The 26119-nt window shown below is 36.3% G+C and overlaps 5 protein-coding genes across 9 annotated transcripts; 4 read left to right on the top strand and 1 right to left on the bottom strand.

The window, feature by feature from the left end:
- Positions 1–598: 598 nt before the first annotated feature.
- On the top strand, positions 599–8043 carry LOC119984981 (putative pentatricopeptide repeat-containing protein At1g12700, mitochondrial). 5 transcript variants are annotated; one of them, XM_038829124.1, is made up of 8 exons: positions 599–2434; positions 3410–3498; positions 3787–3857; positions 5589–5678; positions 5870–6358; positions 6785–7316; positions 7501–7559; positions 7644–8043. In XM_038829124.1, the coding sequence occupies exon 1, from the start codon at positions 673–675 to the stop codon at positions 2419–2421; it is 1749 nt and encodes a 582-aa protein (XP_038685052.1). In that variant the 5' UTR covers positions 599–672; the 3' UTR covers positions 2422–2434; positions 3410–3498; positions 3787–3857; positions 5589–5678; positions 5870–6358; positions 6785–7316; positions 7501–7559; positions 7644–8043. The 5 variants fall into 5 exon arrangements, with proteins under 5 accessions (XP_038685052.1, XP_038685053.1, XP_038685051.1 ...); XM_038829125.1 differs by having other exon boundaries at positions 3413–3857; XM_038829123.1 differs by having other exon boundaries at positions 3410–3857.
- Positions 8044–9710: 1667 nt separating this feature from the next.
- LOC119985469 (aspartic proteinase CDR1-like) lies at positions 9711–10766 on the top strand. Its single transcript, XM_038829766.1, has one exon. It carries the CDS (start codon positions 9711–9713, stop codon positions 10764–10766), a length of 1056 nt encoding a protein of 351 aa, XP_038685694.1.
- Positions 10767–12472: 1706 nt separating this feature from the next.
- Positions 12473–16034, bottom strand: LOC119985904 (ras-related protein RABA1f-like). Its single transcript, XM_038830371.1, has 2 exons — positions 15610–16034; positions 12473–13254 (listed from the first exon to the last, which is right to left on the bottom strand). The coding sequence occupies exons 1-2, from the start codon at positions 15828–15830 to the stop codon at positions 12822–12824; spliced, it is 654 nt and encodes a 217-aa protein (XP_038686299.1). The 5' UTR covers positions 15831–16034; the 3' UTR covers positions 12473–12821.
- Positions 16035–16838: 804 nt separating this feature from the next.
- Positions 16839–19611, top strand: LOC119985468 (protein NRT1/ PTR FAMILY 4.5-like). Its single transcript, XM_038829765.1, has 6 exons — positions 16839–16940; positions 17516–17588; positions 17728–17945; positions 18049–18477; positions 18572–18690; positions 18789–19611. The coding sequence occupies exons 1-6, from the start codon at positions 16839–16841 to the stop codon at positions 19609–19611; spliced, it is 1764 nt and encodes a 587-aa protein (XP_038685693.1).
- A 3566-nt stretch (positions 19612–23177) lies between these two features.
- On the top strand, positions 23178–25756 carry LOC119986067 (basic leucine zipper 6-like). Its single transcript, XM_038830614.1, is given in 5 exon segments — positions 23178–23526; positions 23529–23982; positions 24199–24289; positions 24405–24531; positions 25245–25756. Coding segments are annotated over 5 exon segments (936 nt in total). The 5' UTR covers positions 23178–23438; the 3' UTR covers positions 25421–25756.
- The last annotated feature ends 363 nt before the right edge of the window (positions 25757–26119 follow it).

Genomic DNA, 26119 nt, shown 5'->3' with positions numbered 1-26119 from the left:
TGTACTTTTTTTTTTTATTTTTTTTAATCTTTTTGTGCTGGGATCACCCATTTAAAGTAATTTAAAATTTTTAGAAAATATTACTTAATACGGTATTTTAATGTTAATGTAATATTTAAAGTAATTAAAAAAATGTAATATTTATATGATATATTTCACTATATTTATATTTACAATATAAATTATTTTATTAAATTAATTACAAATAAATAAATTAAATTATTTTTTCATTAAATTATTTATTAATACAAACAAAATATATTTTACACAATTTAAGAGTGAACAACAATTAACAGCTTTACAAACATCTCACACCCTATTTCACAGCTTTTAAGTTAGTTTTTTTTTACAGTTTAACCATTGACTTTGAAAATCAACACAATCGCTCTACCAAACACACAATATCAAGAAAGACAAAATTGCGAATAGATGTGATTAAGCAAGTTGATAAATATAAATATTCTTTAAGAGATTGAATAATGCTCGGTAAATAATGCTTGGTCTAAGCGTAATCAATTTGGGGTATCACAAAGTACATGGCTGTTATGATAAACTAAGATATGAAAAGCCCAAAGGCCACAAACACGGTTACCCGATTCAACAATCGGATTTACAGAAAATCCATTGTTTCTCTCACGCATCAAAACCACTGAAACAAGTGAGAAAGAAGAAATGGAGAAATTGAAGACCGCAAGGACGATGATGAGGAGGAGGAGAAACATTTGTTGCGCTCTTCCTCTTGGAGAAACGGGTAATCCTACGGAATTTGTCTCTTTCTCTTCTCAAGCTTTAACCCCCAAATTCGCCATAAAGAATCGATGCAATGAATTGAATACTCTAGATGACGCTGTTGCTTTGTATAATCAAATGGTTTTTGTGCATCCCCAACCTTCCAGTTTTGAATTTTGTCGTGTGTTGAGTGCGATTGTCAGAATGAAACATTATTGCACTGTGGTTTTCCTTTCCAGAGATATGGAACTTCTGGGAATTCGACATAACCTTCATAGCTTGAGTATATTGATCAATTGTTTCTGCCGCCTACATCGCGTGGATTATGGTTTCTCTGTTCTTGGTAAAACCTTTAAACTCGGCCTATCACCCAATATCATAACACTCACTACCCTTATCAATGGATTGTCTAGAGAGGGTAATGTTGCCCGTGCCACAAGATTGTTTGTTGACATTATGGATAATGGTTTTCAGCCTAATGTAATTACCTGCACGTCGCTAATAAATGGCTTGTGTAGAGCAGGCAGGACCAATGATGCTATTTGTTTGCTTGAGAAGATGGAAGATAGGGGTTATATGCCTGATGTGGTAACATATACTACAATCATTGACAGCCTATGCAAGGATAAATTGTTTATTGGAGCTTTAAATTTGTATTCTAAAATGGTCCATAAAGGCATTTCACCTACAATTGTCACATACAATTCCTTAATTCAAGGTGCTTGCAATTTGGGCCACTGGAATGAGGTAGTGAGAATGTGGAATGAAATGTTGGGTAGGGACATCAGCCCAGACCTGGTTACTTTTAGTATAGTGATTGATAAGCTTTGTAAAGAAGGCAGGGCTTTGGAGGCTCACGTTGTTTTCGAAAAGATGATTGATTATGACTTGGAGCCAGATGCTGTGACGTATAGTGCCTTAATGGATGGATATATTTTGCAAGGAAAAATTGACGAGGCAATGAAAGTGTTCAACTTGATGGTTGATAAGGGTTGTAAACCCAATGTGTTTACTTATAGCATTTTAATGAATGGATATTGTAAGTGTAAAAGGGTAGATGAGGCCTTAAGACTCTTGAATGAAATGTCTCAAAGGGGATTGTACGCTGACGTCGTATCATATACTACCCTTATAAATGGATTATGCGAAGTAGGGCAGCTTGGGCTTGCTCAAAATCTTGTTAGAGAGATGATTGCTCGTGGTCAGACTCCTAATGTAGTTACTTACTCAACGCTGCTTGATGGCTTGTGTAAACATGGATGTTTTGATGAGGCAATTGTACTAATCAAGAAAATGCATGAGATTAGTATTGAGCCTGATATCACAACATATACTATCCTTATCGATGGTATGTGCCGAATGGGAAGGCTTCATGTTGCAAGGAAGGTATTTTCTGGTCTCTTAATTAAGGGTTTACGGCCAGATGCATGTACATACAATGTCATGATTAAAGGACTTTGCAAGGAAGGGTTTTGCAGCGAAGCATATGAATTGTTCAGAAAAATAGAAGAGGGTGGTTGCTTACTTGATAGTTCCTCGTATAATGCAATAATTCAAGGTTATCTCCATAACAATGATACATCAATGGCAAAGAAACTTCTTGCGGAAATGGTTGGCAAAGGATTCTCAGCTGACGCGTGCACAGCAACCATGTTTGTAGATATCCTATCCAGTGATATATTAAAAGCATAGTAGCAAAAACATTGTAAGTTTATTTGCAATTTCTCTACAATGTTGATTATATATGTAATACTTAATACCCTCCTACATTTCAAATATTTTTTTGCATCTGTGGACTCAGCTCCTCTTTTATTACTTTTATTCTGTAAGTCAAATGTATCATTCTATCAAGTGTTGCTGATTTTTTATTTTTTCCCCTTTTCTTTTAAATATTAAATGTGAAACTTTTTCCCTTCTCTAGATGGATTTTGAAGAGGTCTATTTCTAAGCTAATATTTATAACTTTTTTACGAAGATGGCTGCTTGCAAGATAATTGCTGTCATAACATAATGATTTATGGTTGTCTTCAAAACAATGATAATCAATACCATGTAACTACTTGGCAAAATTGTAGGTAAATGATTCTTAGCTGACATTTGTATTGGAGCTGCGTTGTTAGATATCCTATCTGATGTTATGCTAAATCAATGTCTTAAAAATTTTCTACGTTGATTATGTTTCCAATCTGTAAAATGGCATTCTTAAAAGAGTGTGAATATTTTGACAATAATGTTTCTCAATTGAATTATACTTTGTTTCTGATTATTTTTGAATATAGAATTGATTTGAAAATCTAAAAAATATGAGATAGAGAGTTACTGGGAGAGATGAGGTAATCTGTACCTTCTTGTTAGCAGCACACTTCTTTTATAATGGTTTACTCTGCTCAGATTTAGGGTATCCTCACTGGCTCACTTCTTTGAGTTTCAAGCATTATTTCTTAAGCTGGTGAAGATGATTGTACATGTTTCTTCAGTATTGATCCTTCTGCAAATTATCTCACGTCATGAAGCTGGTATACATGTGGTCGCCATTACTTTGTTTAATTAGCATCTGTGCACAACACCTGTGCTCATTGGTTTTGTTACTTGAGTACCGCCAAGATTTTGCCTTTTTTTTTTTGTGGTTGATTTGATTTTGTTTATCAATTTGAGAATAGTTTATTGATAATTAATTCAGAAGGTACGAAGCCTAAGCAACTCAGAAGAAGAGAAGCCCCGCAGAGCAAGTGTGAAATAGAGCCGTTATTAAATCGGGGCGAATGAAAGGTGAGTGTACGCTCTTTTGAGGATGGTTTACCAAGTTTTTCTATGAGAAACAATACTTTGCTCTATGTCCAAATTATCCAGCTGATGCAAGTGTTAAGAATTGCCTGCTGAATCTTCTGTGTATCAACTCTATCTAGTGCTCCTTTTCTGATGCCCATGAGATTCTGTTTTGCTTTCAACACTGGATCTTGAGAACTATTAAGCATTTTAAATTGTTTATATTGCAAAGGAAGATGTTTAATAAGAGAATAGTTGATTGATAATTAATTTGAACAATGTGCAGTGCAGTCTCATTATACCTTCTGAATGCTCATGATATATTTCCCAACCATTTTGAGTGTTCAGAGAAGTTCTCTAAGGTTCTGCTTCTACATTTTTTAGTTTATGGGCACTTCTTTCTTTTGGTTTTCTTAATGCAATTTTCGTCATGTCAATGTTAATTGATAGCAATTTTTGGTTGCTTAAAATAAGCAAACAAAAATCCCAAATTAAAATACTCGCAAGTGCATAAGACCGTAGTAGAATAGGTTATGTAAGAACGAGGTCGAATCACAAGGATTGGATAAACAATACAATTAACTACTATATAAACCTAGCAAAAGAAATAATTATTGAGAGATGATTGATTTTAGATAGCAAGTAACGAAATTAAAGCAACGAAGTAAAGTAAACACAAATTTGTTGATTTTAGTTGAGAAAGCAAATTTATGAAAGCACTAGGACAATGAATTCATCTTAATAATCCTCTCTAGTTGTTGATTACCTCACCCTTAATCCACTTAACCGATGTTGTTGGCGAATCCACTGAAGCATGAATTACCTATGGTATCTTGGCTAATTCGTTTATCTTAACATACAATTTGGTTATGATATCTAACTCAAATATGAACATGCAAGATATTCTTAAGTTCAAGAATTCGTTAACATGCCATGTAAACCCTAGGAGCATGGTATCTACCCTAGGCGTTTTCAATCTCTAATCACTAGAAGTTGGTCCCAAATCTCGTATGGTATCTACGTGAACTTGCATCAATCACTTATTTGAAAACCTAGTTGGTGACCAATCATCTAAGCATTCAAATAGTGTATCATGGTGATAAAAAATCCAACATCAAAAGAGCAATAAAAGATAAGAGTAATAAACAAATTAGAGAATCATATTAAGACTTCATTACGCCCTAGTAAAAGTGTTTAGTTACACATAGTCATAAATGAAAAACACAAGAAAGGTTGGAGAACACCCTAGAAAGTCGGCTGAATATTTGAGTGTTTGAACGTCTGCGAGAATTTCTGAAGTCCTCCTTAAATGGCCTCCTTTAAACCCAAAACTTCCTCTAAAACAAATACTAAACCCTCAAAGAAACCCATGGTTACAAAGGTTTCCTAACCAAAAAATACAATAGAAGGAAAGTTTGACTCCTAAGTTAACTTGGAAGTTGGGCTGCTGTATCTTTTACGGATTCTGACCACGTTTTACAACCTTCAGAAAAATCCTGAAAAAGTATGTAAATTGAAGCTTGATGTCCTAGCTTTCCAAAGCTATCTCATACGCTTCTAGTAAAATTCTGTGGAATCTTCTAGACCCACTTCTTCATAGGTAGCGCAGTTCTGCTGAGATCATATTTTAGCTCAACTTGTCTTCAAATTTTGGGTTAATTGGCTTCACAGAAAATTCTCAAATTATTCTCCAACATTCTTCAAGGTCTTAGCTTTATTCTCCAATTGACAGTTCTTCAAAATACTCAAAAGAATAATGCTTGAGACCCCCAAAAGACCCTCATTTAATGTGGAGGGTTGGATGTGAAGTGGGCCTTATATGTGTGTTTTTAATCAATGGCTATTTTAATGCCACATAGATTTGGGGGACTTTTGGGGATCAAATTTTGGGGGTCTCTAGCATTGTCCTACTCAAAATGGACCCTTTTCCATAAAAAACCATCTAAGTGTTTGAGAAAACTGAAAATGAGGAAAACAAAGTAGTAAGTCATTTTTAAAGCCAATCCTCCAACAAAAACCAAGTTTAGAGAGTACCAAATTGAGAGAATATATGAGCTTATCATTAATCAACCTGAATTAATGCTTTGATTCAGGCTGATGCTTGAACTCAACCTTTGTATACACAGCTGATAATCTGATTAACTTTGGACTTTCTGAATGCTCAACATCACAACCATCTGGAGGTATTGGAGTTAACTTGATTGACTTGAAGTTTATACTTACTAGCATGTTTCTGTACATTATATCTTATTATCGATTAACGGCGGTACACCAGAGTCTTCATCTCTCATGAGGAAAGGCTATTCCTCAGAGTTCTTTCTATCACAACCAATACATCTAAAGGACTTTTCTCTTATGCGGGTGTGAAATACAGGTCCAACGGGCTGAGATGAAAACTGTCCAAATAGCCAGCATAAGAGAATTCGGGTCAAATTGTCTAGGGCATACATCTTCTTCGGCAAAGCAAAATAACAGTGGATTCCTTCTTTCATCCACTTCATGCTTCCATTTTCTTCCTCAAGAGTGTTGTCTTGCCTTGCAATCTTCTTCAGCACAGAGAGGCGACGCGATCAAAACGAACCAGCCCTAGGCCCCAAATCAGTCCAGCGAGGGTGACGCCTGGAGTTATACCTGCAGTGTATAGTCCATATCTTCCGCCCCCTGAGTTGGCGACTGGGACGATCTAGGAGAGTGCGGTCTTGGCTCGCGACGTTGCATGTTGAGTCCTCAAACGTTGTTGGTTGCCTTGTGGGCAGCATTGGTGAGCCTCGCCTGGAAGAAGAAGTCTGCCGTTGCAGCACATGGAGTTCCCAAATTGCCTGGAGTGACCTGAAGCCAGGTCTGATTCTACAAACTTTCTCTGGTGAGTCCTTTTATTGGTTGCTTTTTTTAAATTTAATGATTTTTTTTTTTGCTGTAGCTCGATTCTTGATTAAATACTGATATAACTTTACTCCAGATGATGAGAAAAAATTTGTGGTTGTTTCATTTTTTTGAAGTTAATTGAACAAATCCAATTTTGTTCTCTTGGATGGTGTTGCACCAATATTATGTATTTTGGTGATGATCACTTGAAGAGAACATGTATGTTTTTGGGTACTAGCTAGATAAATGTTCTTTGTTATCATTGATTGTGGTGTTCAATGATTCTAATTCATTGGTTGCTGCATGAGGAATGATTCAGGAACATTTGGTGTTGCAATTGGGTACATATACTAATGCAGTCTGTCAGTATGATGAACAAAATTTGATAATTACATGGGGTTGTTTACTGTTCTTGTTCTTGTAGGGTAATAAAAGGATCAAATTGGTGCTACAAGAACAAGAACACCAGTAATGGGTTTATGTCGAATTTGTATATGAGCTGCTGGTCATTTGACACTGGAGAATGGGATGACATGGATTTCTTGTAGACAACTGTGAGCATGGAAGTGTAAGAAGACACCAATCTAACAGTCTTCAATTACTGCTTGGCCTTGAAATGAAATTAGGCGAAGTATGCTTGAAGTCCCTGTACTTTGCGAAACGGGTCATTTGAGCGCCTATACTTTGTTTTGGCTCTTTCAAGCCCTCCTACTTGGAATAATGGGCAACATTAGCCCCTCAGCTCACTTTCCGTCCACAAATGCTGATGTGGCGTTTATTATTTGACATGGCGTTTAATTGCTAAATAAACAAATTCTGATGTGGCTTAGAAGAAGAACAAAGTCTCCATGAAGGCATTTCATCCTTAGGGATTTCATATGTAGCGCCGCTCAAAGGGGTTTCTTCGATTGTACAGACGCTCCATCGCGAACTCCAAAGACCGTCGCAAACTCCAGGTGAGGTCTCCTCCTTTGTTGTGTGGTTGCAATTAGGGTTGGTCTTGGATGTGTGATTTGAGTTTCATTTGGGTCTTTTCTTTTGGGAATTGGTTTGGGTTTTTCATTAGGGTTCTTGAGTATTATGGGAATCTGCTTGGGTGCTTTGATTTCTATTCATTCATGGTTTCCAATTTTCGTATAGGGGTTTCATTACAATGGTGAAAATGAAAGCAATTCACACTCCGCTCTCAGACTTTTGAGGTATGTGTTTCTTTGCCGATTTGTTGTGTTCCTGGTTTTGGCGTAAATGAACTAAATTGTGTTCATTGATTATTGGTATTATAGGATAGCTCTATTTCAGATAGTGATGACCATGAAGATGTACTGGCAGAAGATAATTCATAAGAAGATGATGATGTAAGGGCAAGGATTATTCAGAGGATAGTCTCAATGCTGTCTTCGAAAGTCTTGGGCGCAATGGCCGCGATAGCCCTTACTTTTCCCAGTTTGCTCTTTATAAAAGAAACCACTGCCCTTGCTCTGGGACCTACCTACCCACTCATCAATCACGGTGTTCAGCTGAGTTGCACGGATAGACCCCTATTGTATTGGAATTAGGCGCTCATCTTTTGACTGTTGTTAACTAATCTCTTCAGTGTTCGATTCTACTCTTTGTAAGAACATTTCTGTGAATGCTATTCTGATTTAAATCGTCCCAATATTATTCTCATCCAAGCATGTTTAACTATGGAGTTTTTATGGGATGAGTGATCTCTTGGGAAGACAAAGCCGTGAGGGTCAATTGGGCTCAAAGCGGACAAAGTGTTACTAGACTTGAGGGGTGGACTGTCACATATTTTGGACCATTTCCTGAAGTTGATGGGCTGATTTGGCTCGAAAAAAGGCACAGGGGTTCAATTAGTCCTTGTTGGTAAATATAGGGGCTTCTATAACACTTATCCCATAAATGAATAGATAGAAAATTTGATGAATAGATAACAGACGCTCAATTGATTAACATGCAAGAAAGCAAGCCCAAGGCAAGACATTTTCCTTCAGCTAACACAAAAAGGCTCCAAGCAAATAATCCCCTAAGCCCACTTAAAGAAAAGAAGATCCTAGAGAAATTACAAAATCAAACGATGGAGAATAGGAACACCAGGAACGAAGTCACTGCATTTAAGGCCCTTCACGCAGTCGCAATTGCAAAGATGATAAATAATGTCATAGCCTTGGAGGTCGTAGATCACAATCGTAGCTCGGAGGTGAACCGTCGGAGGCTATTTCAATTTTTGATATATATAAACAACGAGTTGTTTTGGGTTGCCCTTTCAATAATACCCTAATACATGCGAATATCATCGCTTCAACGAGCAAATTGATAAATGAATCATCATCATCATCCGAGCCTTTATCCCAAAAGTTTTTATTATTATTTATATTGCATGTTTTACATCAAATAAAATTTGAGAGTTTTTGAAAGAAACCCTTATGTTGTGACATCAATATCGAGAATGGAGAACACAATGCATGTGTGTACACAACTTTTTGAACAACCCTATTTATTGGATTCTAGTGTATGACATGTTGTAAATGACCTTGATCGATATTGTTGACGATGTTTGATTTTACAAAGAAGTTATTTGTTTCTAACAACCTCTTACAAGTGAAAAAGACAAAAAAAAAAGCTTATGTAAGTTTACCATTCATTGCTCAATCCGTGAAAGTTTTGGATGCTTATGTTGTTATATCGATTTTTACAATGAAAACATGATTCAAGCTTATACACAACTTTTTACATAGTTTATTTATCAACTTTTGTTTTGGACTCTTCATAAGTGACTTTGGTAACTAAGTCGTTCAATGTCTTTACTCCTTGTCCCTTTTATTTCATTTGGTCCTTCTTGTTAATTGTTAGCTATACCTTATAATCAATGTTTTTTTCTTGACTATTTAATATTATTGATATCCAAATTTTAATCATTTATTATAGTGATTGATGGAGTTTTGCAATAAAATTGTCACACCATACACATCCAAAAGCTTATTCCAAAAGGTTCATCAATCACTTCAAGGTTTCTTTGTAAATAAAAACTCACCACCTTTGCTATATATATGAGTTGTAATGAACAAAAATTGAACATTGATTCCTTTTCCTTTTTGCTCTAATTACTTAAAAACGATGCATCAATTGAGTTTTTTCATTTTCATTTATATTTTGGTTATAGTTTCAGTTCAATCACTTGTTAGAGGAAAAGAAGACAGTTTTAGTATCGAACTTATTCATCGTGATTCGTCATTATCTCCGTTTTATGACAATGTTACACCTTCAGAGCTGATTAGAAAGAGTATCCTACGATCCTTTAGTCGAGTCAAATCCTTCCATTCATCCATACACATCAATGAGATGTTATGTCGGTGCTCACTCCACATGAAGCTGATTATCTCATGGAGTTTCATATTGGTTCCCCAAAACGCAAAATTCTTGCTATTGCAGACACAGGAAGTGACCTTATATGGATACAATGCCATCCTTGTGTGGGTTGCTACCTTCAAGATGAGCCATTATTTGAGCCGACAAAATCGACGACCTACAAAAAACTTTTGTATGAAACATATTATTGTTATGCTTTGGGCACTGTTAAAAGGCGTGGGTACTTAGATTGCTGCAAATACAATTTTTCTTATTTAAGTGGGATGTATACATTGGGAGTCCTAAGTAGTGACACTGTCTATTTAGACTCCATCAATGGTGGAGTGGCTTCATTTCCTAAACTAGCGTTTGGATGCGGCCACCAAAATCATGCTAATTTCAATAGTCGTGTTCAGGGTGTCGTTGGCCTTGGTGGAGGATTATTATCACTTATTTCTCAGTTGATCAAAACAAAAATTGAACACAAATTCTCATACTGCTTAGTTCCTAGAGGTGCCACAACTACTAGTAAACTTAGATTCGGATCAGGAGCAACGATGAAGGGGACAATAGTTGTTTCAACCCCACTAGTAGATGAACGTCCTCGGACCTTCTATTTCCTTAATCTTCTAGGTATTACTATTGGGAATGAGACAATATATGAGAGTCAAAATCGTGGTAATATCATAATAGATTCTGGAACAACCCTGACGATGCTGAATTCGAATATGTACAATGGTGTGGAAGCTATGGTTCAAAAAGCCATTGGAATCAGCCCAATACCGAATCCACCATTAAAGTTTCGCTTATGCTATCGAACTAACTCCAGCGTAAATATCAATATTCCAGAAATGATATTCCATTTTAATGGTGCGAAGCTTCATTTACCATCGACAAACACATTTATGATATATCAAGATTTATACTGTATGGCGATAGTTTCAAATGATGAATTATCGATTTTTGGAAATGTAGCACAAGTGAACTTTCAAGTGGAGTTTAACCTCCAGAAAAGAGAAGTCTCTTTTGCCTCAGTAAATTGCTCTACAGTGTGAATCTAATGTCTTGCAGCTCTTTTCATACCACCATTAGAAGTCTAATAATAAGAAAGTATTTATGGTTCTTCAATATTGGCTTACATTGGCATGGCCAAACTTTCCGAGATACGTACCATAAACAAAATTGTACCTCTATTTTCATATTTTGTTGATATTTTAAAGATAAAATGAAATGACTTGTTGTTCGATGAAAATAATTTTATTATTTATTATACATAATTTTTTTTTTAGATTAAAAGAATTCATCAAGTTAAAAATAGCAAGTTCTAATGGTTGTGGAAAGATACAGAAATGATATATGTTCATACGATTTTTCAACTTCAAGGTTTCTTGTTTAAGCTCAACTTGATTGAAGACCAAGTTCACCTTGAAGGGGCGTTAGATTTCAATGAAGATCGACTCTCTTCTCAGTGGAACGATGTCGTTTTACCTCCCACAGTTTATCTTTTCTTGCGATGTCATTTGCCCTTTACTTGAACGGTGTCGTTCTTCTTTATATTTTCAGACGTTTTACTTTGTCAATTTCTTCGATCTCTTCAGTTTATTTTAGTGAATAAAATGAGAATTGAAATAAATATAACATGATAGGTTATTTAAATAATTGGATAGAAAATTTTATGAATGAATGAATTGTTTTGTTAATTCTATGTTTATGTTGTGACATCAATTTCGAGAATGAGGAATACAATGCAGGTTATTGAAGTATAGTGTACGGCGTATTGTAAATGAATACTTAGTCTTATGCACGAAACCAATGCTTGTCTTTTTTGATGTATGAAACAAATGAATGCTTCTCCAATGACAGTTAAGTGCACCCGAATCATTAGTTGGAGTGGTAAAGATGATGTGTATCACCCTGATAATTAGGGCTCAAATCTCCCTTCCCCGTTTCAAAAAAAAAAATGACAACTGAATACGAATATGTGGCGACCACAAAATCTAAAAAGGAGAAGATGGCAATGGTGTTGATACTTGTACGATTTTTAAATCCTAATTATTATGACAGTTGTATGATCTTAGTCACAGTTTTTTTTTTTAAATCCACAGCAGTACACTTCAAAGAAGAATGATGGAAGCAATTGAAGATCATTCTGGAATTTATACAGTTTCATATTCTTGTAATTGTTTCATGCTCTCTTGTATTTGAGTGATAGATCAATGTACAAGTGAATAAGTGATCAAGAGAGAGTTTCATTGCAAGTGAAAACACCAAATACACTTGTGAGATTTTTCGATGGATTCCAGAAGTTCAAGACGTATACCTGAAGACATTTGGAGGATTCCAAGCTGTGTTGACTTTAGTGGATTCCGAGTGAGATCGTCTCGACACAAATCCTTGGGTGGATTCCAAGGTATATTATAGCCAAGCTGGATTCCGACTGTGTTGAAGCATAAACTTGATCAAGGTGCTTCATGGATTCGATCAAAAGATTAGAGTGAGTGGGTTGAAATCCTATCCTTTTGAAAAAAAAAAGATTCATGGAGCCACGGACGACTCCTACAAATCTTCTTTGAAGGACTAGAGGATTTTGCTAATCTTCATTGATATATTATCAAACCAATGGATTCGCTCAAGCCAAAGGAGAGGAGTGTTCCGGATGAGCATTAGATTCGTACATGATTGTCTTAGTTGCTAAAATTCCTCTGCATTGGCATCATACATGCTGCTGGAGGACTCCTGTTTACATAGATAAGATTTGGCATCTTTGAGAAATAACTAATTTTTAAAACCTTCATTGATAAACAAATCTCCTACTCGGATAGAATTACACAAAGAACTTACAGCAATCAATAAATAAAACATACACGAGGAGCAAACCCGAAGCGACTATGAAGGAAGTGACATCCAAGGGAAAAAGGAAAAATCTTCAAGATCTGGATTTACTCGACTCCATACCATAAAAAGCTCTCATGCAAAAACCCAGGCATCTATGCATGATTTATAAGGTTGAAAAGTTAGGAGACGGACCATTTCCTGTAATACGGTAAGTCTAGCATTTATAATTGCAGCGGATAAATATATATTGGGTATCCTTCATCTTCCTCTTACAGTTAAACGGAGCAGCAGCCAACTTTCTTAACAGCAGAAACATCATCCTTTGTTCCAACATTGATGGTTTGTCCTTTGGGCAAAGCTGCAGGGTCATCCCCAAGATCAAGTGCTTTCCTGCTGGCTACGTGATATATTTGTGTTAGAACTTCAGTAAAGGCATTCTCAACATTCAGAGACTCGAGGGCAGATGTTTCCATAAAGAAAGTGTTCTCTCTCTCAGCAAAGGCCTTGGCATCCTCTGTGGAAACAGCTCGTAAATGGCGCAGATCTGCCTTATTTCCCACCAGCATAATCACAATGTTGGAGTCAGTATGATCCCGTAGCTCCTTTAACCATCTCTCAACATTCTCAAATGTGACATGTCGAGTGACATCATACACAAGCAATGCACCAATAGCTCCCCGATAGTATGCACTTGTGATTGCTCGATATCTTTGCCAAAAAACAGAATCACAGTATTAAACTCAAAGCAAAACGTACAAGCACAACTAACAGCAACTAAGTGTTTTGCATGACAACAGATTTGAGTAAGCATCCCTTCTCCCCACAATGCAAGCAAAGAAGATTAAGAAATATCACCTATATCTATATTATCAGGAACTAATAATAATAATAATAATTCACCTATAATATCACAAACCAAACCATGGCCTTACATGTTCAAAAGTCAGAAGCCAAGGCATGCTAGCTATAAGTAGACTAACTCCAAGTCTTCTTTCTTGCTAGAACAAAATCTAACCTTAAAATTGATGCATGAATAAACTTTGCAACTCTCCAGATTGATGTCTTTTAATTAACACAAGTCTATTACATACTCAATGTGGTAGTTAGGCAACTTGATCCTATTATTAGTTTTGTTTTGCCGGGTAACCCCTTGTCTATGAGGAAAACTGTTTTCTGTTTGAATAAGGAAGTCGTTTTTTCCATATAGGATTAGTATTTTTTTTTCCCTATTTAATATATCTTCCTTAAATAATGCAAAATAAAATAGAAAGTTTGGACAAAGTATATAGCCAAATTTATAAATTTGACCTCATCGCGATGTTAGGAGAGATTCCAAAAACACCCTACTGATTATTCTACTTCATCATCCTTTTTCCCTCGTGTTTCTATCAAAAAAAAATTTCTTTGCTAGTGATTGCAAGACCTAACTAGTTTTGCAACTACTACTCTGGGAGCTTCATCAGAATTCATTCACAAAAGTTTTCAAGAAAAAAGAAAATAAACATAAAATCTGCCCCAAGCAATACACACAACACTGTTAGAACCTTGATCAGCCTCAGTTTAGGTCCTTTATCACTTAGTTCATATAAGGTTATAAATCAACAAAATTCTACTAGCCATCTACAACCTTAACTCATAAATAGCCCCAAACTCCATTTCTAGACTTCCAGTGCAATTACTACTTCCTTATTGAATCTGATGAAACTAAGACCTCAAATATAGTGTATATGCCATCAACTTCCCAAATTGCACGAAAAAGACATAAATGAACTACCATGAGATTAAGTGGCCAAGTGGCAGAGCACTATTAGTGTTCTCTTCTTCCACATGCCCAATGAGTTTATCTTTCCTCTCCAAATGGATGATGATCGTAGCACAACAAGGATCCATAAAACCCACAGGATATTCCTACGTAGCACTCCACAAATCATCTCTTCATAATGTCTCAAGGAAAACAAAAAACTTGCAACCTTCTACTATTCACAATTCTTTGGTAAATCTAATTCGTATCTTAAGAAAACCCTTTTGTCAGGTTTTGACTTATCACATTTCAATTTTCCTGTGCAAGCCAAATAGCCAAACATGCTGTCCCAATCACCTCCTCCCATCTCCCACCCATCCCCCCAACACACCACCCCCAACTCTCATTAGCGGAGGCCAGGGTACTCTGTGGCTCCACGGCCTCTCTCTTTTGAATGCAAAAGAAATTTTATTAAGTGGCACTAAGACAGTGCAACCCAATAATATGACTCAACAGCCTCAAAAATGCTGCACTAAATATCTGAAAAAATCTATAAAGAAGTTCATTTTGCAACATCATTTTTCAGGATGCATGAGTTCGCCACAATAACAATCACACTACAAGGTAGTAGCAAGGTACTACTAAGTACTAACATCAGTAATCGTACAGAAGATATATTTCAGACACTCAAAAGATCTAAATGAAAGATAACTTCTCGTGCAGATTGTTTCAGTTTTCAGAAAAGGGAAAAGCCTTACCTCAACAAGGACAAACAATTTGGCATTTCATTAGAAGAACTAGTATCTTTAAATTCCCCACGCACATAAACTAGCAGAAATTCTAAAATCTAACTTCAGTAATATTTCCCTCTCATTTCGAGCATTTACTGAATAAAAATTCAAGATTGTGCTCCATCCTCAGACATTTGGACCTCATGAATGTTTAAATCTCCCTCAAATGAAAATTCAAGTTTTAAAAGAACACAAAAACCTCGGTTTATGGAGATCCGTTCTTTTTTTTTTCAATTACTTTACCTTACCCACAAAACACGCAATCCAACAAAATGACTCCACCATCACCCCAAATCTCGAATGCAAATACCCATTCCCCTTACTTTTCCAGCAACCAAACAGGAAAAAACTCAAGACTATCAAAAGTCAAGGGGATGGGAAGCAATACACTTCTAGCATCAAACGTTTACCTACAATTTTTCACCAAACAAACAGCAGAAAAAAATAACCCAAAAAGTGCAAAGCGAGATATAAGAACAGCAACAACAGAGATATAGAGAGATAGAGAGAGCAAAAGAGAAAGGGTCGAACCTTTCTTGGCCAGCAGTATCCCAAATCTGGGCCTTGACGACATTGTCATCGACTCGAATACTCCGAGTAGCGAATTCAACTCCGATGGTGGACTTAGACTCCAACGAGAACTCGTTTTTCGTGAATCGCGACAGCAAGTTCGATTTGCCCACCCCAGAGTCCCCTATAAGCACAACCTTGAACAGGTAGTCGTAATCATCGTCAGCCCTGTAAGCCGCCATTTCCAATTTCCCAGTCTATTCCTGTTCGGGACGGGCGGGGTTCTTGCAGCAGCTAAACGGATCAGGAAAAGAAGCAGCTTTGACGCATCAGATTTGAAATTTCTATACGCGGAGACTTAAAAAGAAAGAGAATGAGTGTAAAGAAGTGATCAGTGAAGAAGCGTGAGCAGGAGCCGAAGACATTAATGGATACCACCGGACTGTCACTCTCGGGTTACGCTGCCTTCAAGATTGAATCTTAGATATTTTAGTGGGCCTCACTTCATTCGTAAGCCCAAACTCATTCCACCATTATCCACGGACAGTTGTGATTTTCAAGCTCAGAATCTGGAAGTTGGATTAAACTCTGAATAGATTCGCAACGCCTATAAACTCAAACACATTAAGATATTATTTTCTTTAGATCGAAACCTTATGGATTTATTCCTCCAAGCCCAACATCCTCGTATAGGCCCAAAAAATCAATCTTAATGTATTAGGTTATGACCTCTCATTATTTATTGTCGCTCCTCCCTTACTTTTTTTAATGTATGATCTTATCAAATAAGCACATGAACTTTTGATGAATACCCTCACCAAAAGGTGGTAGAAAACAATGATGAATCAAGAAAGTAGGGGGTTTCATGTCAAATGATTCAAAAGAGTTTTGTAGAAAAAACCTACAAAAAGATTGGTTAAATTATCCATTGTCGCCCCTCCCTTACTTTTTCCAATGTGAGATCTTATCAAATAAGCTTAACTTTTGATGAATACCCTCCATTAGCCCTGAGTCACATTTCACATTTTTCATGTCATTTACTTTTTAAAATTATTGTGTCATGTTAATAAAAATATGCACCATCAGTGATTTTGGACGGCAAATATGACCCAGGGCTAATGATCTAAGTTAAGGGGTTTTTCGATTCTTCTTCCTTTATATTAATACAAGGATTCAGATGAGCAAACGGCCCGTCTAATTGAAACTGCATAGAAATAGATTTGAGGCAGTACATCCGGCGATCCGTCGAAATGTGTCTGCCATATATGCATGTCATGAAAAGAAAAGTCAAAAGTGACGTTGAAACAAATGACGCAGATGTGTTTGTATATGATTTGTCAGCCGTGTTGTCTGTACACGCAATAATCAAAATACAAGTAGTCTTGATTATTCCCTTCACTAAAACGTCCAAACATTCAATCTCGACAGACTAAAGTTACACAGTCATGCAACACGTTTGGTAATAACAGCTCTTTCGAGACTGCCATGCAAGACAAACTTTGTTACATATATATATATATATATATATATATATGCATAGCTGGCCCTGGCCTATGCATAGTAATAAGCAAGCCAAGAACAAGAATTAATCTGTCTGCTGTGATAATACCAAAGTGATCTGCATCCCTGGGACGGCCATTGATCACTAACGATCGATGCTATTTGTCATAAAGTTTGCCTAAATATATATGTTACATTACATGTCAAGGATTCCAACCTTGTCCCATTAATATATACCAATTAAAAAAAAAAAAAACAAGTGTAGCCTGTACGTTTTGCTCTTCATCAGTAGTTATTTCTCTGCAAATTAAGCTGACTATTGTTGAACCCTCTTCAGCAAGTCTTCACCATGGTAAGTCGCGAAAGTATCCCTGGCCTGTTTATATATATATATATAACATTTCTCAAATTAATTTGAATTGTGCAGACGCAGGAGGAAGACAAGGCCAGCCTCTCCAACAATCAGAAAGGTGGATTCAGAGCTTCCATGTTCATATTTGGTAAGTGAAGAATTACCTACCTACTACATTAATTTGCTGCTTGCCTGAGATTATATATATATAACAAGAATTGATATATATGTAACTGGTAAGTAATAATATTGTAAATGTACTTGTGTGTATATATATATATATATAGCCTTCTCTGCATTAGAGAACATGGGTTTTATTGCAAACACGGATAGTATGGTCCTCTACTTCATTGATGTCATGAACTTTGACGTACCTTCTGCTTCAAACACACTCACAAACTTAGCAGGCTCGACTTTCCTACTCTCCCTCGTTGGTGGCTTCGTTTCTGACACTTACCTCAACAGACTTCATACCGTTTTGCTCTTTGGAATACTCGAAATCCTGGTAATGAATCCAGTCGCAGGTTAATAGCTGCCTAGCTCGACAGAGTCCATATAATCGATTCTCTTTTCTTTTCTTTTCTTTTCTTTTTTGTTGTGTGGAGTAGGGACTGGCTTTGTTGACAATTCAAGCTCGATACGAAAGTTTGCATCCAGAATATTGTGGTGGCAAGTCACGTAGTGTGGAAGGTGGAATAGCAGTACTAATGTTGTATGCCTCCCTGATCTTGTTGGCATTGGGTTCAGGTGGAGTCAGGGGAGCTCTTGTAGTACTTGGTGCTGACCAATTTGATCAAAAAGATCCTGAAGAAGCCAAGGGTCTTGCAACCTTCTTCAATTGGCTTAGGCTCAGCACAGTCATGGGAGGTGCTGTAGGAGTCACTGCCATTGTTTGGGTTAGCACTACAAAGAAATGGTACTGGGGTTTTTTCATATCAACTGTTGTAGCCTCTGCTGGGTATGTTGTTCTTGCCGCTGGAAAGCCTTTCTTCCGCCTCCAAGCCCCCGGAGAGAGCCCTATCTTAAGGATTGCCAAGGCAATTACAGTTTCTACCTTTCCATTATTTTATCCTAGCTATATATGTGCTATATATATTCTTCTTCTTCTTCTTCTTCTTCTTCTTCTTCTAGGTCATTGGATGGGCAATTAAGAACAGAAAGTTACCCCTACCTGATAAACCTGAAGTTCTTTACGAAAACGACGATAAAGAATCAACCGAGGAAAAAATAGGTTACACAAACCAATTCAGGTGAAGTGACCATATATAATAGATTGTTACTAACTGATCAGTTTATTTTGCAAGAGACATTTTGGTATATAACAAGTGAAAAACAATGAGCCCTGCAGGTTCCTAGACAAAGCAGCCATTGTTGTTCCTGAGGGGTCGGAGGCAGCAATTTGCAGAGTGAGTCAAGTGGAAGAAGTGAAGATTTTGATAAGAATGCTGCCCATATTAGGCAGCACCATTATAATGAATACATGTTCAGCACAACTTCAAACATTCTCAGTCCAACAAGGGAACATAATGGATCTCCATCTTGGGTCCCTGGAGGTTCCTGCTGCATCGGTTCCTGTGATTCCACTGGTTTTCACGTGCATTCTCCTTCCGGCATATGAGTTCTTGTTCGTTCCTTTCGCTCGCAAGATCACTCACCATCCTTCGGGAATCACGCAGCTTCAACGCGTGGGAGTTGGACTAGTCCTCTCTGCAATCTCAATGGCTGTTGCTGGAATAGTTGAAGTGAAGAGAAGGGATCAGACCAAAAAAGATATAGGAAATCCCATTAGCGTATTCTGGCTTTCTTTTCAATATGGGATATCTGGGATCGCAGACATGTTCACTCTTGTCGGAATGCTGGAATTCTTCTACAAGGAAGCACCAGCATGCATGAGGTCTCTCTCTACATCCTTCACTTATCTATCACTGTCTTTTGGCTACTTCCTGAGCAGTGTGTTTGTGGATCTTATAAACGCCATAACTAAGAGAGTGGCAGCTCCAAGCAGAAAAGGGTGGATAGAAGGGACTAATTTAAATGACAACAATCTGAATCTGTTCTATTGGTTCTTAGCAATTCTAAGCTGCCTCAACTTCATAAACTATCTCTTCTGGGCCTCTTGGTATAAGTACAAAGCAGAAGAAGATCATCCCCAGCCTAATTATTCTAATTAGGCAACTTGATGCACCCTCTGGTGTTGCTAACACAAATGAACCAACGTGAATGAGAAAATCATCTCTTTATATAGTGAAAGGAGATGAAGAGGTATGAATACATCTAGCTAGCTATGAGCTATCTAACTATATATATATATAGGGCTTCTCATGCGCGGGATCCATCTACCATCATTTACGTGCGGGTCCCATCACGTGTGGTGGCCGCATTTACACCAAATGAATAATGTCAGATGAATCCCTCATTTTAAATAAAGTGAGGGATCCCTCACCTAAGAATTTTTCATATATCTAAAAGAATTCTATGGTATTAACTTTTAAGATTCACTTTTGAGGTTCAAAACATTTTTCAAAAATTTGAAAAAAATATATTTGTGTTTTAATAAGTCTTACGAACTCAACGATATATTTTTTATTCGAAACAAAAATCAAATGCAACTTGAAAAGTGTATGAAATATTTTTTGTTTTATATCCAACGATCCATAATTATCATTTACTTTTCATGTTGAATTTAATTTTGTTTCGAACAAAAAATATATCATTGGGTTCGTAAGACCAATCAAAATACAAATATATTTTTCTCAACTTTTAAAAAAAATGTTTAATTCCTAAAAGGTATGACCTCATTTTAGGATCTCATAAGAGAATTCTCATATATATATATATATATATATATATAATAGGGGATGCCCGCCCTAGGCCACGTAATTGTAGATTTTAATTATACTATAGCATGAATGTAGTGCATGTCTTCAAATTTCTTGATATGCCAATACTATTGTAATCTGTCTATACGTATATACTGTATATTAAAATGGGTAAGGCAAACCTGGCTTATCGACACCTGTCCAATTCTCTTAGTATATATTAACATAATAACATGGATGCCATATTCACAACTTTTTGTTCTACGCTTCTTATTCATGCACCTAATGTTATGAATAGCATGAGAGAATGTCAATTTTCTCAAAACTCTATCACCCAGTGTCTCTCTGTAGCTCCACAAACAATGCAAGTCTCTTATCTTCTCTATTTTAGTGAACAACTCCCTCTACCCTGGTTAATCCTCATGGTGCTTAGTTCCCAATTGAAAATGGGGCCTCTAAGTAAATAACATGGCTTTTGCTCTAAAAAAACAAAATTGTTATATCTCAGAGGAGTCGAGACAATAGAATTATGTTGTACTAGTTCTAAAGACAAGAAGAACTACAGAGAGCTCGAAACTATGTTCTTTCTCTCAAACATTCTCTCTAATTTGGACAGAGATTGTGACTTTATGGGATTTTGGGCTAACTATTCATGTGCATGTTCGAGTTAGTTATACGACCGAGTTGGGTTGTTGTACCCCAGAGGAGTGGAGTTGAGAATTTTATTGTACTGGTTTTGAAGACAAGAAGAGCTGCAGATGACTCGAATCTCCTTGAAGAGATCGTGATACCCTTGCCTCAGTCTACTACGGTTGTGTTCCATCGAATATAATTTAGTGTAATTTCAGTATTATTGTACAATATGCACTAACACATATATTTATAGATCAATATATATATATGGATGTTTATGATAAATTAAGCCACTAAATTACGCCAGCTATGAGAATCTATGTTTAAAGTAATCAAGATTAATTTCACAAGTTGTCTTTGTACATGCATAGGTATCAAAAATAGAATATTACATGTTAATTTGGACAAAAGCTTTAAGAAATAGAGCACAAAGTAAACTAAAAATATGCTTTCTCAACTTTCCACTAATCATTATTAGTGTACTCTAAGTACTTTTAGATTAAAGAAACAATTAAGGAGGATAATTAATTGGCAACATCAGAAGATGTAAAGTTGCCAAGAAATGAAGAGGAAGGATATATATATATATACACACACACACACAAGGGATATATGCCCTCCATGTGAGTGTGATTTGGAAGATAAAGATGGGCTAGCTCCTTACAAACAGTACTCACATGGGGGCAAGGAGGACATGATTCCTATAAGTTCTCTATCTTTCTTTCACAGCTCATCAATATCCCCAAATATACTATTTCTATATGTGTGTCTGTGTATATATACATATACATAGATTTATATAGTCCAAATCCAAATAAAGTAGGATGTCAGTGCTAATTAAATTGAAGGAAATGTACAATCAAATTCCCTATAATTTGGTCCGGTTGTATAAACACCCAATGCATATATCAATAATTGAGTCTGTTTGGGAGTGCTGTCAACTGCTTTGAGGTGATGTGAGTTATAAAATTGTGGTGTTGTGAGGTGAGTTGGAATGTAAAAAGTTGTTTGACGCATCACTTTTAAAAGTGTGATGCGATACTGTGAGGTGCGTTTGGCGTATTTAAACTACGGTTATGTTAGATGACTAATAATATTAATATAAAATCACTTACTGTTTGCATTGTACATTAATCTAAAATAAATAATTGACCTAATTTGATTACGTAGGACACTTCAACATATATTGCAAGCGTTTGGGGGTGCTGTGAGGTGTGGTGAGGTGCGGTGAGATAAAAAGTTGTGGTGTTGTGAGGTGAGTTGGAATGCAAAAGCTGTTTGGCATGCCACAAAAAACTGTGGTGCTGTAAGGTGCGGTGCAACTTAACACAGTGTAAATGCACTGCCAAACACCCACATTATCTACACTTAAAAACTGTGTTTATGGAATTAGTTTAATTTTAACACACATCTTATATATAAACTCGAATCCATACCTATACATACAATCAAATTCTCGGGCTATAATTTGGGGGCGTATTTTAAATGCGTATAGGAAAATTTATGTATATATACATAATATTAAAACTTTGATGATGAGAATTCAATTGAATCTGAAAATTTTGGTTGGACGTTATAGCTCCATGGATTGATCACATTTGTGAGATACATCCAATGGTGAAGGATCGAGTCCTATAGAAACTTGAATGTGCATTGAGCAAGTAAAAGATGATATATAGATTATAGTGTGTGTATATATATATATATATGTACATATGTATATGTATATATACGTGTGCATGTAGAGAGACAACAAATGAGACATGTCGAATGTGTGTGAGTGGTCACAAAGACTACATATGTAAATAAATAAAAATAATATATATATATATATGCGAAAGATAGGGGTCACATCAGCACGTGGTGGCTGATTCCTCCAGTTAATAAACTCACACTGCTTGACTTTCCCAGTCTCACAACCCTACCAGCTGTTGCTAGCTGTCTCTAATCCCTCCACCCATGTGACCCACCACCTCCTCCCACTCTCCAAAACCTATGGACCCATTCATTTAATTAATTAAAAAAATAAAACCTTTGTAATTCCTTAAAGTTTACTATTTATATCTAATGGTGGAGAAAAAATCGAACAAGTTTTGAAAATGAAAAAAATAAAAATATGATGTGATGTGACACACTTACCAAATCATTAGATTTCAATTATAAACTCTATCATTTTAAACAAATTGTCGAGCCTTTAAATCTCTACCGAAAACCCAATACCGAAAGATGGACATTTAATCATTTATTTTTTAAAAAAAAACAATAATGATGTTTTGTAATAGAGAGGGGCTATCTCTCTCTTTCGATCTCTCATCCTAATAACACAAATGTGTGTTTTTAGGATTCCTAGATTGATATATAGGTAGTGTTAGTTTTGATGTGTTTTGGGTGGTTTGTTGGGTAGTTTTGTTGGTTGGTTAAGCCTTTACCATCCAAACATCCAATCCCATACAAGTTATAACCATCCATCGCCCACAATTTTCTCTCTTCATATTTTGTGCCTCTTCTTTGATACACTAGCTCTCTTGGAACTAAAATTAAAAAAAATGGCACAATTGCCACCCAAAATACCTCCCATTACCCAAAATTTGCCTCACCAAAGAACCTTCAATTCCTCCGCCACCACCGCCGCCGGGATGCCCTTCCAACCTCATGGGTGGACCAATTCCTCGACTTCTCCTCCGCGAGGCGTGGGGCCCACCGCCGCTCAGCCAGCGACTCCATCGCCTTCTTTGAAGTGGATGAAGAAGGGGAAACTTACCACCACCACAACATTAACAGTTCCAACTCCATGAATCTTGGAGCTGCCTTCGACCGCCTCGACGACCAGCAATTGCTGTCTATGTTCTCCGATGATGTGGCGGCGACCGTGCCACCAGCCACATTGTCCTCCTCGTCGCCTGTTTCGTCCACACCGTCCGATCAAAATAGCAACAACGACGACAAAGCAATGTCGTTAGATCATCAACAACAACAACAGCAGCATGAACAGCGGCCTAAGACTGAACCAGGAGAGGAGGAGAGCTCCTGCAATATTGAATCACAGCAGGCACCTGCAGTCCACATTGCTGATCCTAAGAGGGTTAGAAGGTACGCATATAACAACATTTTCTTACAAAAAATTGAGATCATAAATTCGATTGAAGAATGTTTTTTTTTTTTTTCTAAAATCAATTAAACTTTGTTTAATCCCAAGTAATATCAAAGAATTGAATGAAATAATTAACGTGTAAAATAAAATTATTTTTTTAAATCAATATTAGATAATCATATTATTAGTATTAATTTAGATAATTTTTGTTTCAGAATTTTAGCGAACCGGCAGTCTGCACAGAGATCAAGAGTGAGGAAGTTACAATACATTTCAGAGCTTGAACGTAGCGTAACAACATTACAGGTACATCATTTAATTCCATTAATTCAACACAAAATTAAGTGTTAATTATCATTTTATTTATTTATTTTTGGGTTGGATTGATAATTAATTGAAAATGGATGGAATATTAATACAGAGTGAAGTATCTGCATTGTCCCCAAGAGTTGCATTCTTTGATCATCAAAGGTTAATACTTAATGTTGATAATAGTGCTTTGAAGCAAAGGATTGCTGCTCTGGCTCAAGACAAGCTTTTCAAGGATGGTATGTCAAAATATTTTCTGCTTAATTAATTTTTTGTCAATTTTTATTTGCATGATTTGCTTGTAATTTTGTGAATACTAACTAATTCATTTCACAGTGAGTGAATATTTAATATTCATGACAAGAAATTAAATACCCTCTCATCTACCCAAATACTACTAATTACACTAAAATATACTATTGGATTAAATTGCATGCCATTCTTTGGTTGATTTTTGAAGAATTATTTCTTGATTTTTCCTTAACTATTATTGCAAGTAACATTTTTGGGTTTTAACCCTTTTCAGAAGTAATAACAGTTAAAACATATTATTATAAAAAAATATATATATGTTTTCCTCATTTTTTATTTAATTTTCTTTAGTGTGGAGGCATTTTTCCATTCAAGAGATCGTCCGTTTTAGAGTACTTCTATGGGTTTTCCAACCATCCCCTCACGGTTTTATTTTAGAAAAATATTTCACCTCTCCCACTCGAACTCATAAAGAGTTTATGGTTACTTGGGTACTCATTTTCTCCACCTTAAAGAGGTTATGGTTTCGAGTGGAAGAGGCGAAATATTTTACGAAATAAAAATATGAGGAAAGGGTAGGAATGCGTATAAAGGAATCGTAGAGCGGACAATACTTTGGATACAAAAATTGTATCCACATTTAGTTTAAATATTATTGATGAAGGAATCAACTTAAGACTTGTTGGGAATGAATGGGCAGCTCATCAAGAGGCATTGAAGAGGGAAATTGAGAGACTAAGGCAAGTCTATCACCAACAAAACCTCAATAATAAGAAGATTAACAACAACAACAATGCATCCTCATCACCAAATTCCAACAACATGGGCTGTACGGACAAGGATCATCAAGTGCTCATCACTTCTCAACTCAGATAATTAATTCAAGAAAGAAAGTGAGCATTCATGTGTGGTGCATCTTCCTCTTCATCTTCTGCTAAAAACCTTAATTGGGTTTCACGTGCTGTGGTGCCACTGTCCATATCTTATGGGTCCTCTGTGAAAAAAGCTTGTGATAGATACAAGACCTTCAATGGTAGGACAACAAGGGCACGTGGACTTCTCTGATAGGATGGTGGTGATATGATATCAGTCAGTTTGTCTGTCTGTGTTTGTGGCTGTGGATGTCTTTTTAGGGTAGGAGGATTGATATGCTTGCTTTGCTTTTTCAATTGATTCTTTGTTTTTTCTCTCAATTACTTTCTGGGAACAAAAGATGGTGGTTTTTTTTTTCCTTTTTTGGGGTGGGGTGGGGGGGACTCTGTTTTTTGGTTGGGATTTTGTAAAAGAAAGTTATTGCTTGATTAATTGTAAAACCATAAATTCTATAAAAAGAAGAAAAAAAAAACTAATGTTTTAACTTTCATTATTTTATTTTTTTACATTTCACCAGTAATTCTTGTTTATCTGGTATTTCTAATACATTGGACACCCAAGAGCGATGCAACAGGAGGTGGGAAACCGATTCTTCCTCTGCCTTACAAAGAAGGCAACACACTCCATATCAAGACAATAGATCATTTTCCAACAGGGGCGAAGCTAGGACTTTGTATGAGGAGGGTCTCATTGACGGACAAA

Source organism: Tripterygium wilfordii, chromosome 19 (genome assembly GCF_013401445.1).
Source record: "Tripterygium wilfordii isolate XIE 37 chromosome 19, ASM1340144v1, whole genome shotgun sequence".
NCBI lineage: Eukaryota > Viridiplantae > Streptophyta > Magnoliopsida > Celastrales > Celastraceae > Tripterygium > Tripterygium wilfordii.
This window is presented reverse-complemented; position numbering and strand designations above follow the sequence as displayed.